Consider the following 12,558-nt stretch of genomic DNA (forward strand, 5'->3'; position numbering starts at 1 on the left):
AAGACTAAACGTTTCAACAAAGAAGAACCCGTCCAAAGGACCTGACTCAACCTTGTTGGTTGGCACGTTGCCACCGTTTGTAGAAAATGAAGTCAAACCAGTTTTCAGTTTGCTAATGATACAGTTCGTGCAAGCAAGGGACTTTCACAAATCTCAGATTTCTTTATGGCAGAGGAAACTTCTCTGCGTTATCTCCGAGCACTCGATGCACATCCTCTGAACTACTCAACACTGAACGAGACACACCTCAGAACTGCAAATACAGGTCGACGGTTAAGTTAAAGGCTGCTACGTGTTTGGCATCGGCTTCACAAAGGCGGGATCGAGTTCCTGCACACGTAACACCTCTTTTTCCTCTGGAGGGGTGGACACTGTAAAAAGGCTCAGCAGCAGCAGCAGCCTTTCACTCAGCCTTCCTGTCATTACCTGTACAGTCCAGGTGAGTACTTTACACTTCATCTTCATTTCCAGCTCAATTTGTGTGCAGGTTTTAGCCTCACATTCAATGCAATGAACCTTTATAGGCTTTTATGATCATTTTAATATAATCTACTGTATGTAGTGACTGTCAGTGTTTGCTGTATCTCACCGATGGATGTTCCAGATGTTTTAGTGTCTCAGAGGATAAGCTGAATCTTTTCATTGCTGCTGATGGGAAAGTGTTTTTAGATTAAAATATTAGTTGTGGGGTGTCTGTAGATCAAACACAAGGTCACAAGGTGTGTCCCTCAACCAATGAGGAGCGACGCCAAAACCAATACCAAACAGTGTGAATTAATAGAAGAAATTTTATTAGCATAGTTACCTAGCATGTTCTGCTAACAGAAACAACAAAAACTGGAAAATAAACCAAAATACATTTTAAAAAGTTAAACAGTTGTTAGGATTTGTGAGGGAGGACATCCACTAGTGGAGTCCAACACCAATTACTTTACTGTATATTCATGGTGTTCGGTGTTAAAGTTAACCATTTTCACAAAACATTGTGGAAATTCGCAAAAGCAACTTTTCTCTATTAAAAACGACTATTTTAATTTCAAACAGCATATTTTTGGTGCAGAACTTGGAGATTATAACAAAAACAATCAAGTCATATCTAAATTAAACACACTTTAAATACAAATCTGAGCACTTGGTAAAATTTCAGCATCCTCTGTGAAAATCTGGATTCAGAAGACAGTGAGGGGAAGTTTTTTTTACTTGAATAAAAGTTTTTGTTTAGCTTAAATGCTGAAAAATCAGTACATGTAGGTTTCTTTTTGTGCCTCCCCCAAAATAAATTTTTATCATCTAACCGTTCAAACCCTGTCCCATACATTTTACTATACGTTACAGAGAGCGTTTAACGTTAATTTGTAAAGGATTGTATTATGGGGTGTAGTTCAGAAGGTCCGGGTGTGTTAAAAAATCCCTTCTCATTAGCCCCCGAGGCCAGACTGCCTCAGATGTTCAGATGTAAGAAAACAAAATTCCTTTTAGTTTCTACATCTCTTGTCGATGGGAGGAGATGATGACATTCCAGTCTAACATGTTTGGAACAAAGAGGCAAAAGGAGCCAAATGTTTTTCTCACACTGTGCCAGAGTCATTAAATTTCTTGCTTTCTTGTCTGAAGTTTTAAAGACAAGCAGCATTCTTGTTCAGCTTCAGTCTCTTAAGGACGTCGTGAATCGGAGAAATTGACCTTTATTTGGCGTCTTACGAAACTCTGGAGCTAGCAGTACATAACACCGCGTGATACTTACTGCGCTTGGCATGTACATGCCTGGAAGGTACAAGGTATGTATCATGTTGGTGAAGATCCAAACCCAAATGCAAAAACCAAAAACTCAAAGTGCTCGAAGGTAAAATACAAACAAAACTTATTTAGAAAGGAAAGCAAAGAGCTGCACGGTGGCAAAAACAACACACTAGAAAAACCACCGAAAAAATTTGTAAGGGACAACATGAACTTGTTGAAGGAAGTTCAAGTTGTAAGTCACAGTCCACAGACAAGGGGAAAAGTGACAGTATTTAAAGAGACACTAACAAAAAACAAAGAAAATTACAAGGATAATAAAGAAACCAAAATCCAACAGTAATAAACCCAGGGAAAACTAAAAAAGTCCAACATGATAGTCTAACGGACCACTCTGGGCATGCCTACAACATGAGGCAGAATTCAGGAAGATGGCCAGGGGCCCGTCCAGCAAGGCCGATGAGAGGCATCCTCCTGGACCCCCTCGTTGAGACCGAGAAGAGGCATTGCAGCAGAGGGAGTTACAGCGGGTGACAAAACCACAGAAGAGCCAGTGGACACTGCAGCAAAAAAGGAAGCAGTGGGCATCAAAGAACCCTTTCCGAAGCTATAGCAGCTCGAAGACTCAGGTGGTAGAGTCGTTGTCTTCAGCAACCTTCTTGAAGGTTCAGGCAGCACCGGAGGCTGAGGTGGCAATGGAGGAGGCTGGCGAGCTAACTTCTGTTCCATTTCGGCTCGCAGCTTCATAACTCTCCAGTAGGCTACCCTGAACTTGGAGACAGCAAGGTTCTCAGGATGGGACATAAAAAGTTGTTCCACTTGGTCACAGGTGAAGATCTTGCTTGGCAGGTGACTCGCAGGGCAATGCTGTATCCTGGAATCTGCAACTCTAGGACTGATATTTCCAGGTCAGTCAGGGCTGGAGGCAGTATTGCAAGAACTCAACTGCTCACAGGAGGTGGTCAAAAAACTTAAGGAGGTGGAAGTACAGTAGAGAATCAAAGAAAAACTTACAGCTGGGGAGGGAGATCTCATTACCTGCTGGGTGTCAGGTGCCATATGGCGATACAGGGACACTTTCTCTTTTTTTCTCCAAGTGGTTCTTTCAACCTCTTGGGCAAAAACTCTGAAGGAGTTCTTGATCTGGGGATCGTGTATTCAGTACACGGTCCCCAAAGAACCCATGATAGAATGCACTGTATCCTATCATGTTTGGTGAGAATTCAAACCCAAATGCAAAAACCAAAACTCAAAATGCTCGAAGGTATTATAAAACTAATTTGTTTACAAAGAAATTTAAAAAACACTCAATAGAAAAAAGACTGAAAAACTGCATTTAAAGAGACACCAATGACAGATGACAAACACCTGGGGAAAGACAACGAGGATCAGGTGAGAGTGGGAGGGACGGGAGCTGAACTACATGAGGGAAGAAACACTGGGGAGGCTGGAAACAAGTAAAACACCATCAAAAAAAACTAAATGACACCAGATACAAACCATGACAGTATGTACTGTAGGTGCCAGGTATGTGCCTGGTGAGCACCAGACACTTAATCAGTATGTACCAGGTTGTAAATACTAGATGCATACCCTATAAGTGGCAAATATTTATCCAGTAATATGTACTAGGTACATACCAGTAAGTCCTAGATACGTACATGGTTAATACAAAGTACATACCATATACATACCAGGTAAATACATATAAACCATACCATACCACTTTATTTATAAAGCACTTAAAACAGCTACAAGGCCAACTAAAGTGCTGTACAGACAGAACAACAGGTAACACACCAAGCAAAATACAAAATGAGGTAAATCAGAATAAAGACATAAAAACTATGCAGATAATGACGACAAACCAATGTGGAGCATACAGGATCAAAAACACAGATCATCTGGTGTTGAAAGCTACTGAATAGTAGTGGGTTTTTAAACGGGACTTGAAAACCGAGAGGGAGGGGCCTGTCTGACAAGCAGAGGCAACTCGTTCCAAAGTCTTGGTCCTGCTACAGAGAAGGCCCTGTCACCTCTGCGCTTAAGATGAGTTCCTGGAACTGTGAGGAGCAACTGGTCCGCTGACCTCAGGGAGCGTGGTGGGACATACGGTTGTAGCAAATCAGAGAGATGGGGGGGGGGGGACACTGTTCAGTGATTTGTAGACATACATGAGTATTTTGAACTGGATTCGAAAGTGAACCGGTAACCAGTGCAGTGAGGCCAAAACTGGTGTAATGTGTTCTCTTTTGCCTGTACTGGTTAAAAATGGGGCTGCTGCATTCTGGACCAGTTGTAGTCGTGCAATGGAGGTCTGACTGATACCAAACAGGAGTGAATTGCAGTAATCAAGCCTAGATGTAATGAATGCATGTATTACTGCCTCCAGGTTATTTTTGGACAATATGGGCTTCAGTTTAGACAGCCGCCTCAGTTGGAAGAAGCATGACTTAACAATCATGTTTACATGATTAAGTGCGTAAGTACTAGCTACATACCTAGTAAATATTAGTTATGTACCAGGTAAATACAAGGTACATACCAGTAAGTGCTAAGTATTGCATCAGGTAAATGGTAGGTATAGACCAAGTAAGGGCAAAATGTTGTAGAGGTAGGACAGCCAACTTGGCCAATCAAACCAGGTTCAACTCCCTGCCATGCCCACATGTCATGGTGTCTTTGAGCAAGACACCTAATCCCTAATTGCTCCACAGATACTTACATAGCTGCTCACTGCTCCACCTGGGTGTTTCTCACTTGTGATGGGTTAAATGAAGAGAACCAATTTCATCATGGTATAGAAACATACAATGACAACACATAGCACTTTTTTAAAATACTGGGTACATACCAAGTAAATACTTAGTACATACCCAGTAAGTTCTAGATACTGTACTTATATCTTATACTTGTATCTAGACTGTACTTCTATAGTGCCTTTCTATCTGATCAAGATACTCGAAGCGCTTTACACGACAATCTGTGTCCTCATTTACCCATTCATACAGCACTCTACTAGATCTCTACAAAGCTAATTGAACAAATCATTCTAAAGAGACTAATCAGAGCTTTATCACATTCATACACTGATGGGACACACATCAGAGGCAATGAGGAGTTCAATGTCTTACCCAGGGACACTTCGGCATGTGACTGCTGGTGGATTCGAACCCCCAACTCTTGCATTGGAGGACGACTGCTCTAACCACTCAGCCACAGCCGCACCATTTAAGTAAATGGTAAATAATAAGTACATACCAGGTACATACTCAGTAGGTATTGCATGCATAAATGGTAAATACTGAGTACATACTCTGTATTTGCCATTTATGTATGTAGTGCCTACCAAGTACCAGTTATGTACCAGGTAAGTACTAGGTATATATCAGGTGACTACTAGGAATGTACCAGGTGAATACTATGAATGTATCAAGTAAATACTAGGTACATACCAGTAAGTATTTGATATGTACCCAGAAAGTACTAGATATGTATCAGGTAAACACTGGTACATACCCAGAAAGTAATGTGCATGTACCAGGTAAATACTTAAAAAATACCCAGTAAATACTAGGTATGTACAAGGTAATATGTATTTCTGTTGAATCTCTATATTTAAATGTGTTTTTTTGTTGTCAAATTTTACAAATCAACACAAACTGCCAGAAGTATTAAAGTTGCATTCCTTCTGAAATTGGAAGTAAATCAAAAAATGTTCTTCTTCCGGCTGCTCCCTTCTTCAGGGGTCACCACAGCGAACTGAGTCGCACGAAGACTTAGCAATTATTTTTTATGCCGGATGTCCTTCCTGACACAACCACAGACCACTGAGCTACCACAGCCTCTGTGTGGAGCAGAGAGCTGCCATCTAGGGTGCCCGGGGGAACAGGTGGTGGGGGTTAAGGGCCTTGCTCAAGGGCCCAGAGTGGGGCAAATGAGGATGGAGACAGGTGTGGGTGCTTCACCAATCCCACCCACATTTTGATGTTGTCGGTACTGGGAGTTGAACCAACGATCACAGGCTCACCTTCTCTAACCTCTGTGCCAACACTCCCACTACTCCCACCACTAAAAATATTTTATTCAATTGTTTTGCACATGGGAGCAGCTGATTTAATGTTCAAAGAGCCAAAAAATGCCCCGAGTAAGACATTAAATCATCCAGAGATGAATCAGTTGGAAAGGCAGATCAGAAGAAACAAGTCCATGGTCGTCATGGAAACACTGAAATATATGTCCAGTAAGAACAAGTGCCTGTAAAACTGTCAGATCCTCTGAGGGTACCCTTCTCAAAATGTAGCTGCAGGAAAACATCCCCAACTCTAATTTTTCTGACAGATACCATTTTTGCACATCTGATTACACCCAGATAGTTGATTTCTACAAATATCCGTTAATATACGATCACATTTTTGGGAATTTCTCTTAGCCAGTTTGATGTTTTAAAAACCTTAGTTCTAATAAAAGTTGATTTCCTGGTTGCATAGGATGAAGAAGAAGCTGATCCTTGATGTAGACACGGGCGTTGATGATGCTCAGGCCATCATGATCGCCCTCTCCTCCCCAAATGTGGAGGTTTTGGGGATCACCTGCTGCCATGGCAACACACCTTTGAAGAACGTCGTCAAGAACACCCTGCGTGTCCTGAAAGTTTGCAAAAGGCTGGACGTAAGAGCCCAGAGATTCGTTTTTAGTGCAACTTTTACCTGCGTGGCAGGTATGTGAGGCCTGTATTGTCCCGTCTGTCCAACAGATTCCGGTCTACAAGGGTTTCTCACAGCCCCTACTGGACAACAAGCGACATGCCGGGGATTACCACGGAATTGACGGACTGGGGGATGTCCCGGATCTGGATGCTCCAGGCATAGAGTTGCTGCAGAAGGAAGAAGCAGTGCAGGCCATGATCAAGATCGCAAAGCAACATCCTGAAGAGGTGAGGTGAACCAGAAAAGGTTTATCACACAAATATATTCACCACAGCAGGTCAACAAACAGTTTGCATTCTTTTTGAAAGTCGTGGACAGATTTTCTAAGATTTCAGTTAATTTGTTTGGCAGTACAGGTCAGTGTCATCCATTTGTAGTCTCAGTCCCCAATATAGCAGAAACCTGGACTCTGAATGCTGAGAGAGAAAAAGATTATGTGCATTTGAAATGGTGCACCAGTCCTCTTACGCTACAGAGGCTGACAGTGTCCATGTCCTCATCGGAGACCAGTTCCTTTGTGACACGGATCAAGAGGAAGAAATAACCAAAAATACTAGGTATGTGCCCAGTACGTACTAGATATATACCAGGTGAATACTAGAGATGTATCAGTTACCAAGAGAAAGAAACTGAAGTGGCTTGTAGAGATGGTCAAGGGAACTTTGACAAACGTGATCCTCTAAGGAATAGCTGAAGGAAACTGTGAAAGGTGAAAATGGCAGATGGCAATTGTACATGGACAGGAATTCCTTTCCACGCACTGCCTGATCTTCCTAAAGATCAGTCAAGGTGGAGTTTGTTGGTGAAAAATGTTGCTGCCACAGCAATAGGCTAAGATGATGATAAAGAAACCAATAAAGTAGGGAATGTTTTGACAGCTCCCTTCTTTAGGGGTCGCCACAGCGAGCGAACTTGCGTAAAAGATTTGACAATTGTTTTACACCGGATGCCCCTCCTGACGCAACCTGGGCTCAAACGTGCAACCTCAGGATCACAAGACTGCAGCATTGACTACCACAGCTGTCAAGGGGGCTTTGCTTCTTCTCAAAGACCCTGAGCATTAAAATAAAGTTGATTGTTTATTCTTCTGCTGTCTGCAGGTGATCCTTGTGGCCACCGGACCGCTCACCAACCTGGCGGTCGCCGTGCAACTAGACCCCTCTTTCCCCAAGAGATTGAAGGCACTCTACGTCATGGGTGGAAACACCGACTGTGGGTTTAAGACAACTGCATGTCTACAGCCTGCTGTGGTTTCCCTCACTTCACTTCACTTTCCTTCCTTCCTTCCTTCCTTTCCTTCAGCCAGGGGGAACACCACGGTGTGCGGAGAGTTTAACTTCGTAGCTGACCCCGAGGCGGCTTACGCGGTGTTGGAGCGCTTCAACTGCCCCACCTACATTGCCACGTGGGAGTTCAGCTGCAGGTGCAGCCTTCCATGGGTGAGGTTGATAGCTTCATTCTGGACAGGGAACTGCAGTGGGTGCAGTTATGTGAAACAAGATTTGATCCGCGTTTACCTTTTTTTTCCTAGTCATTCTGCGATGAGTTGTTCTCCCAAAAATCAGAGAAAGCTGCCTTCATGAAAAAGATATCGGCCCTTTCAATGGCGGTGAGAACAGTTCACATCAAAAATAGAAGAGCGTCTGCTACTACAGTCTCGAAACATTCAAACGAATCCTGTTTACTGTTTGCAGAAAGCTAAATCAGCCGATTACCAAAAGGAGGTCATCGCAGGAGGAGGATTCAATCCCTGCGACGTCTTCGCTTTGGCTGCTGCGGTCGACGACTCATTCATCACAAAGAAAGAAGAGGTGAGCGTCCACCTTTTTTTGTTTCTTTTTACTAACCTAATGTTGACTCAAAGCATTAAAACAGGCTCCGCCCTCAGGTGGCAGTGACTGTGGAGCTGGACGGGAGGCACACCCGGGGCATGATGGTCCTGGACTACATGGAGTTGCTGAAGAAGGAGCACAAGGTCTTCATCATGAAAACTGTGGACTTGGAGAAACTGAAGAAGATGCTGATCAACGCCGTAAAGTAGAGAGAATGTGTGACAAACATGAATTTGTCATGATCAGTGCCCCCCCCCCCCCCATCTGCTCCCTTCCCTGCCCCTTCATGACATGCCAGGTTTTCTGCCCCTCTCCTTCTTGTTTTGTTTATCCATCAGCTCCTGTCAATCTGCACTTCAAGTCTGCACATGGCACTTCTCTGTCACCTCGCCCCCTCAGCTGATTCACTGCAATCAACCTTCATGCCTCTCACCTGTTCTCTCCACTACTTAAACTCCATGCCCACACTCATTCGGCGCAAGATTATTAAACCTCCCATTGTCCCCGATTCTCAAGCCATTCATAGTTTCATGCCTGAACCTCAAGCCTTTTTATTGGATTTGCCCCTCAAACCACGTTATTGCAGCTGCTCTGCACAGGACCAGTGACATCATCGCTGCAGACTTGACAGGTGACTCTCACTCTTCATCTGCCTGTGAAGACTGTCATCTCAGCTGATCCTGACTTTGCTCCCACAGCCTATAATAAATAAAAAAAGTGTTCTTGTTTTTGCACTCCTTTGTCTGGCTATTTTTTCATTCATTCAACCTTTATTTAAACAGATAAATCACATTGAGCCTTGAAGACTCATTTACAAGTGAGACCTGTTTGGACAGACAAAAACAGTGGTTAACTGGACACATGTAGGAGTTGGAGGCGAAAAAATTCCTATCAGACTTTTCTTGGCTGATAAAAACCCCTAATATTGAAAAAACACCTCGCACAAACAAGCACATATTTACGTAGACAATCTGGATCAGAGACGAGAGCGGTCAATAACGTCTACAGATGCTCTCGAGGTCACTGTAATCAGTCAATGTCCTCCGGTGAGATCCATAAACATTCTCGAGGTATGTCGAGAAATGGCCAAGAATAATCTCTGTGAGAATCCAGAGTCCTGAAATGATGACACAAAGTTTATTCAGCTGGTTCATCTGGTTATCAGTTGGAAATTCCTCAGGGAGGGGGTGGTGAGCGTCAGATCACACGTTCTCCAGGCGACTTTAGATAAGATGACCTTCAAGGACACCAAGGCGACCAAAATTTAGATAAACACACAGTTGTTTTGGGGACAGGCAGAACTTAATGACATCAACCTTGAGTCTGTGTTGGTCCACTCGGTTCTGAAATGTCCAAATTAACATGGCCACACTGATAGAAAGTGTCTGAGTAAAATCCCCAAGATCTGATCCATTCAGCCCAAAGCATTTGAGTCTGGGTACTCCAGACATGAACCAAGCCATCATAAAGACAAGCAGCGTGATCAGGTCCAAATTTGCTGCAGACGACTTCCTTGATTGTAGATAAAACCAGCACCAGCTGAATCCAAAGAGCAGGAACCAGTTATCGTGAATCCAATTAAATATGCGTCCTTAAAATCCACAGATGGCTGCAGAGATAGACACATCATCAAGTCTTCCAGTCGATGAGATGTCCAGCTGCGTACGTGCCAACAGGGTAAATCGGCTCGCCTAAAGCCTGTCTTCTCTTCGAATAAATGTTGTAAATTGAGTTGAGGGACCAACTGGTCAGAACAAATCCATAATTATGGTTCGGAAGATGCAAGAGAGTCTCAGAGGCTCACAGCAGTTTCACAGACAGACAGAGCAGCAAAGCAAAGCGGAGAGGGAGGGAGGGAAGCATCCGATCTCGTGGGGATCGAGTGGTGAAGTGAATTTTGAATCCAAAACCCTGGTTCGTGACAGAATTCAATAAATTCACACAAAATAAAGATATTTTTTGTGTGACAATCTCTCTCACACACACACACACAAAATCTTTTAGAAGTATTCCTCCAGTTTAATAGAGCTTAAATAAATTATTTTTATGCATTACAATAAATTTTTTTTTTTTTAAATCAGCAGGTAAACTATATCAATACTGTATAATAAATATAAAAACCTTTAACAATTTTCAGTCAGGTCATCTGCACAGTTTATTTATTTTTTTTGTTGTTGAAACATTTCACCTTCCATCCAGAAGGCTTCCTCAGTCAAGGAAACACACAACACAAAACTGATTCTTCCCCCAAACAGCTTACTCCAAAGTGGAACAAACCAGTTATGTTGGTGCCAAGACGGTCTCTTTGGTACGCCCCCTCCTCTGTTGCCGGCCCTCTTCCTCGTCAACAGTCATGTCAGTTTTGTGCATTTCCTTGACTGATGATTAAAACCTTTTTATTCAGGCAGGTTTTTAATACCTAGTAGGTCTTTGACAATTTTGCTATGTTTTAATTGTAATTGTTTTTGTTTTTAACTGACTGATTTTTTTATTTATTTTTTTTTTATTCTTGTTTGTTTTTAACTTCTGTACTGTGCAGCACTTTGTGCACCTTTTGGCTGCTGGAAAGGGCTCTATAAATAAAGTTTGATTGATTGATGAAGCCTTCCGGATGGAAGGTGAAATGTTTCAGCAAAAAAAGAAACTGTCCAGATGACATGACTGAAAAATGTTGGATTGTATACCTGGATCCGCACAAAGCAACTGGCCCAGACAACATCCCCGGAAAAGTGTTGAAGGAATGTGCTGATCAGCTCTGTGAGGTGCTGGCAGACATCTTTAACACCTCACTTACCCTGGAGACAGTTCCCACCTGCCTGAAGACTGCCACCATCATCCCAGTCCCAAAAAGCTCTACAGTGACTGGTCTGAATGACTATCGGCCAGTGGCCCTCACCCCGATAGTCGCTAAATGCTTCGAAAAACTGGTCATGACTCACATCAAAACAACCATCAACATCAACGAGGACCCTCATCAGTATGCATACTGTGAGAACCGATCAACAGAGGATGCAATCTCCTCTGTGGTCCACACTGCACTCAACCACCTGGAGCAGAAAAACTCTTACGTCCGTATGCTCTTTGTGGACTTCACATCCGCCTTCAACACCATGATCCCCCAAACCCTGATGGACAAACTATCCACACTAGGACTAAGCCCCTCCATCTGCAACTGGGTACTAGACTTTTTAACAAACAGACCACAGTTAGTGAGGATCCACAACCTCTCCTCCTCCACCATAACCCTCAGCACTGGCTCTCCTCAGGGATGTGTGTTGAGCCCCCTCCTGTTTACTCTGCTCACATATGATTGTGCAGCTACCCATCCAGGCTGTCACATTGTAAAGTTTCAGATGATACAGCGGTGGTGGGATGCATCACAAACAATGATGAGTCCAGCTACAGGCAGGAGGTGGAACACCTGGAGAGCTGGTGCAGAGAGAATAACCTTCACATCAATGTGAAGAAGACAAAGGAGATGATTGTGGACTTCAGAAGGAACAAACACACCTACACCCCCCTGAACATAAGAGGATCTGCGGTGGAAGTGGTCTCCAGCTACAAGTACTTGGGTGTACACATGAATGACAACCTCAGCTGGAGCAACAACACCACCAGCCTGATCAAGAAAGCTCATCAGAGACTCTACTTCCTCAGACGGCTGAGGCGAGCTGGTCTGGGAAGCTCAGTCCTCACCTCCTTCTACAGGTGTGCAGTGGAGAGCATCCTGTGCTCGAGCATCAATGTGTGGCATGGAGGCTGCACAGCTGCAGAAAGAAAAGCTTTGCAGAGAGTGGTGAAGGCTGCACAGAAATCTGTTGGAATCAGTCTCCCCACCATCACAGACATCTACACCTCCAGATGCAGGAAGAGGGCCACCTGCATCATGAAGGACCCCACCCACCCAGCACACACACTTTTTGCCCCACTCCCCTCAGGAAGGAGGTTAAGGAGCATTAAGTGTAGAACCACTAGACTGAGGAACAGCTTCTACCCTGAGGCTGTTAGACTCATGAATCTCTAACCAGAATAATCACTGTGAAAAACCATATCATGTTGCTGCTGATCTGTTTCATGTTGCTGCTGATCTGTTTCAATGTTGATGTGTTCATGCGTGCACATCTGCTCACAGACTCATGTTCATGTTTGTGGTGATGTTCAATGTTTTATGTTATGAGTGCTTAGTGTATATTTAGTTGATGTTTTTCTTAGTTCATATCTTAGATGTTATTACTGTTTTTCTTATACATTTTATTGTTGGATGTAACTGGGACCCTGTG

General features: G+C 43.4%; 1 protein-coding gene across 1 annotated transcript; it reads left to right on the forward strand.

Moving 5' to 3' along the window:
• Positions 1-345: 345 nt before the first annotated feature.
• On the forward strand, positions 346-9,012 carry LOC119428918 (inosine-uridine preferring nucleoside hydrolase). Its single transcript, XM_037696617.1, has 8 exons — positions 346-439; positions 6,228-6,408; positions 6,494-6,673; positions 7,547-7,658; positions 7,749-7,885; positions 7,978-8,055; positions 8,141-8,257; positions 8,335-9,012. Exons 2-8 carry the CDS (start codon positions 6,229-6,231, stop codon positions 8,485-8,487), a joined length of 957 nt encoding a protein of 318 aa, XP_037552545.1. The 5' UTR covers positions 346-439; position 6,228; the 3' UTR covers positions 8,488-9,012.
• Positions 9,013-12,558: the final 3,546 nt, after the last annotated feature.

Source organism: Nematolebias whitei, chromosome 23, assembly GCF_014905685.2.
Source record: "Nematolebias whitei isolate Nwh7 chromosome 23, NemWhi1, whole genome shotgun sequence".
Taxonomy (NCBI): Eukaryota; Metazoa; Chordata; class Actinopteri; order Cyprinodontiformes; family Rivulidae; genus Nematolebias; species Nematolebias whitei.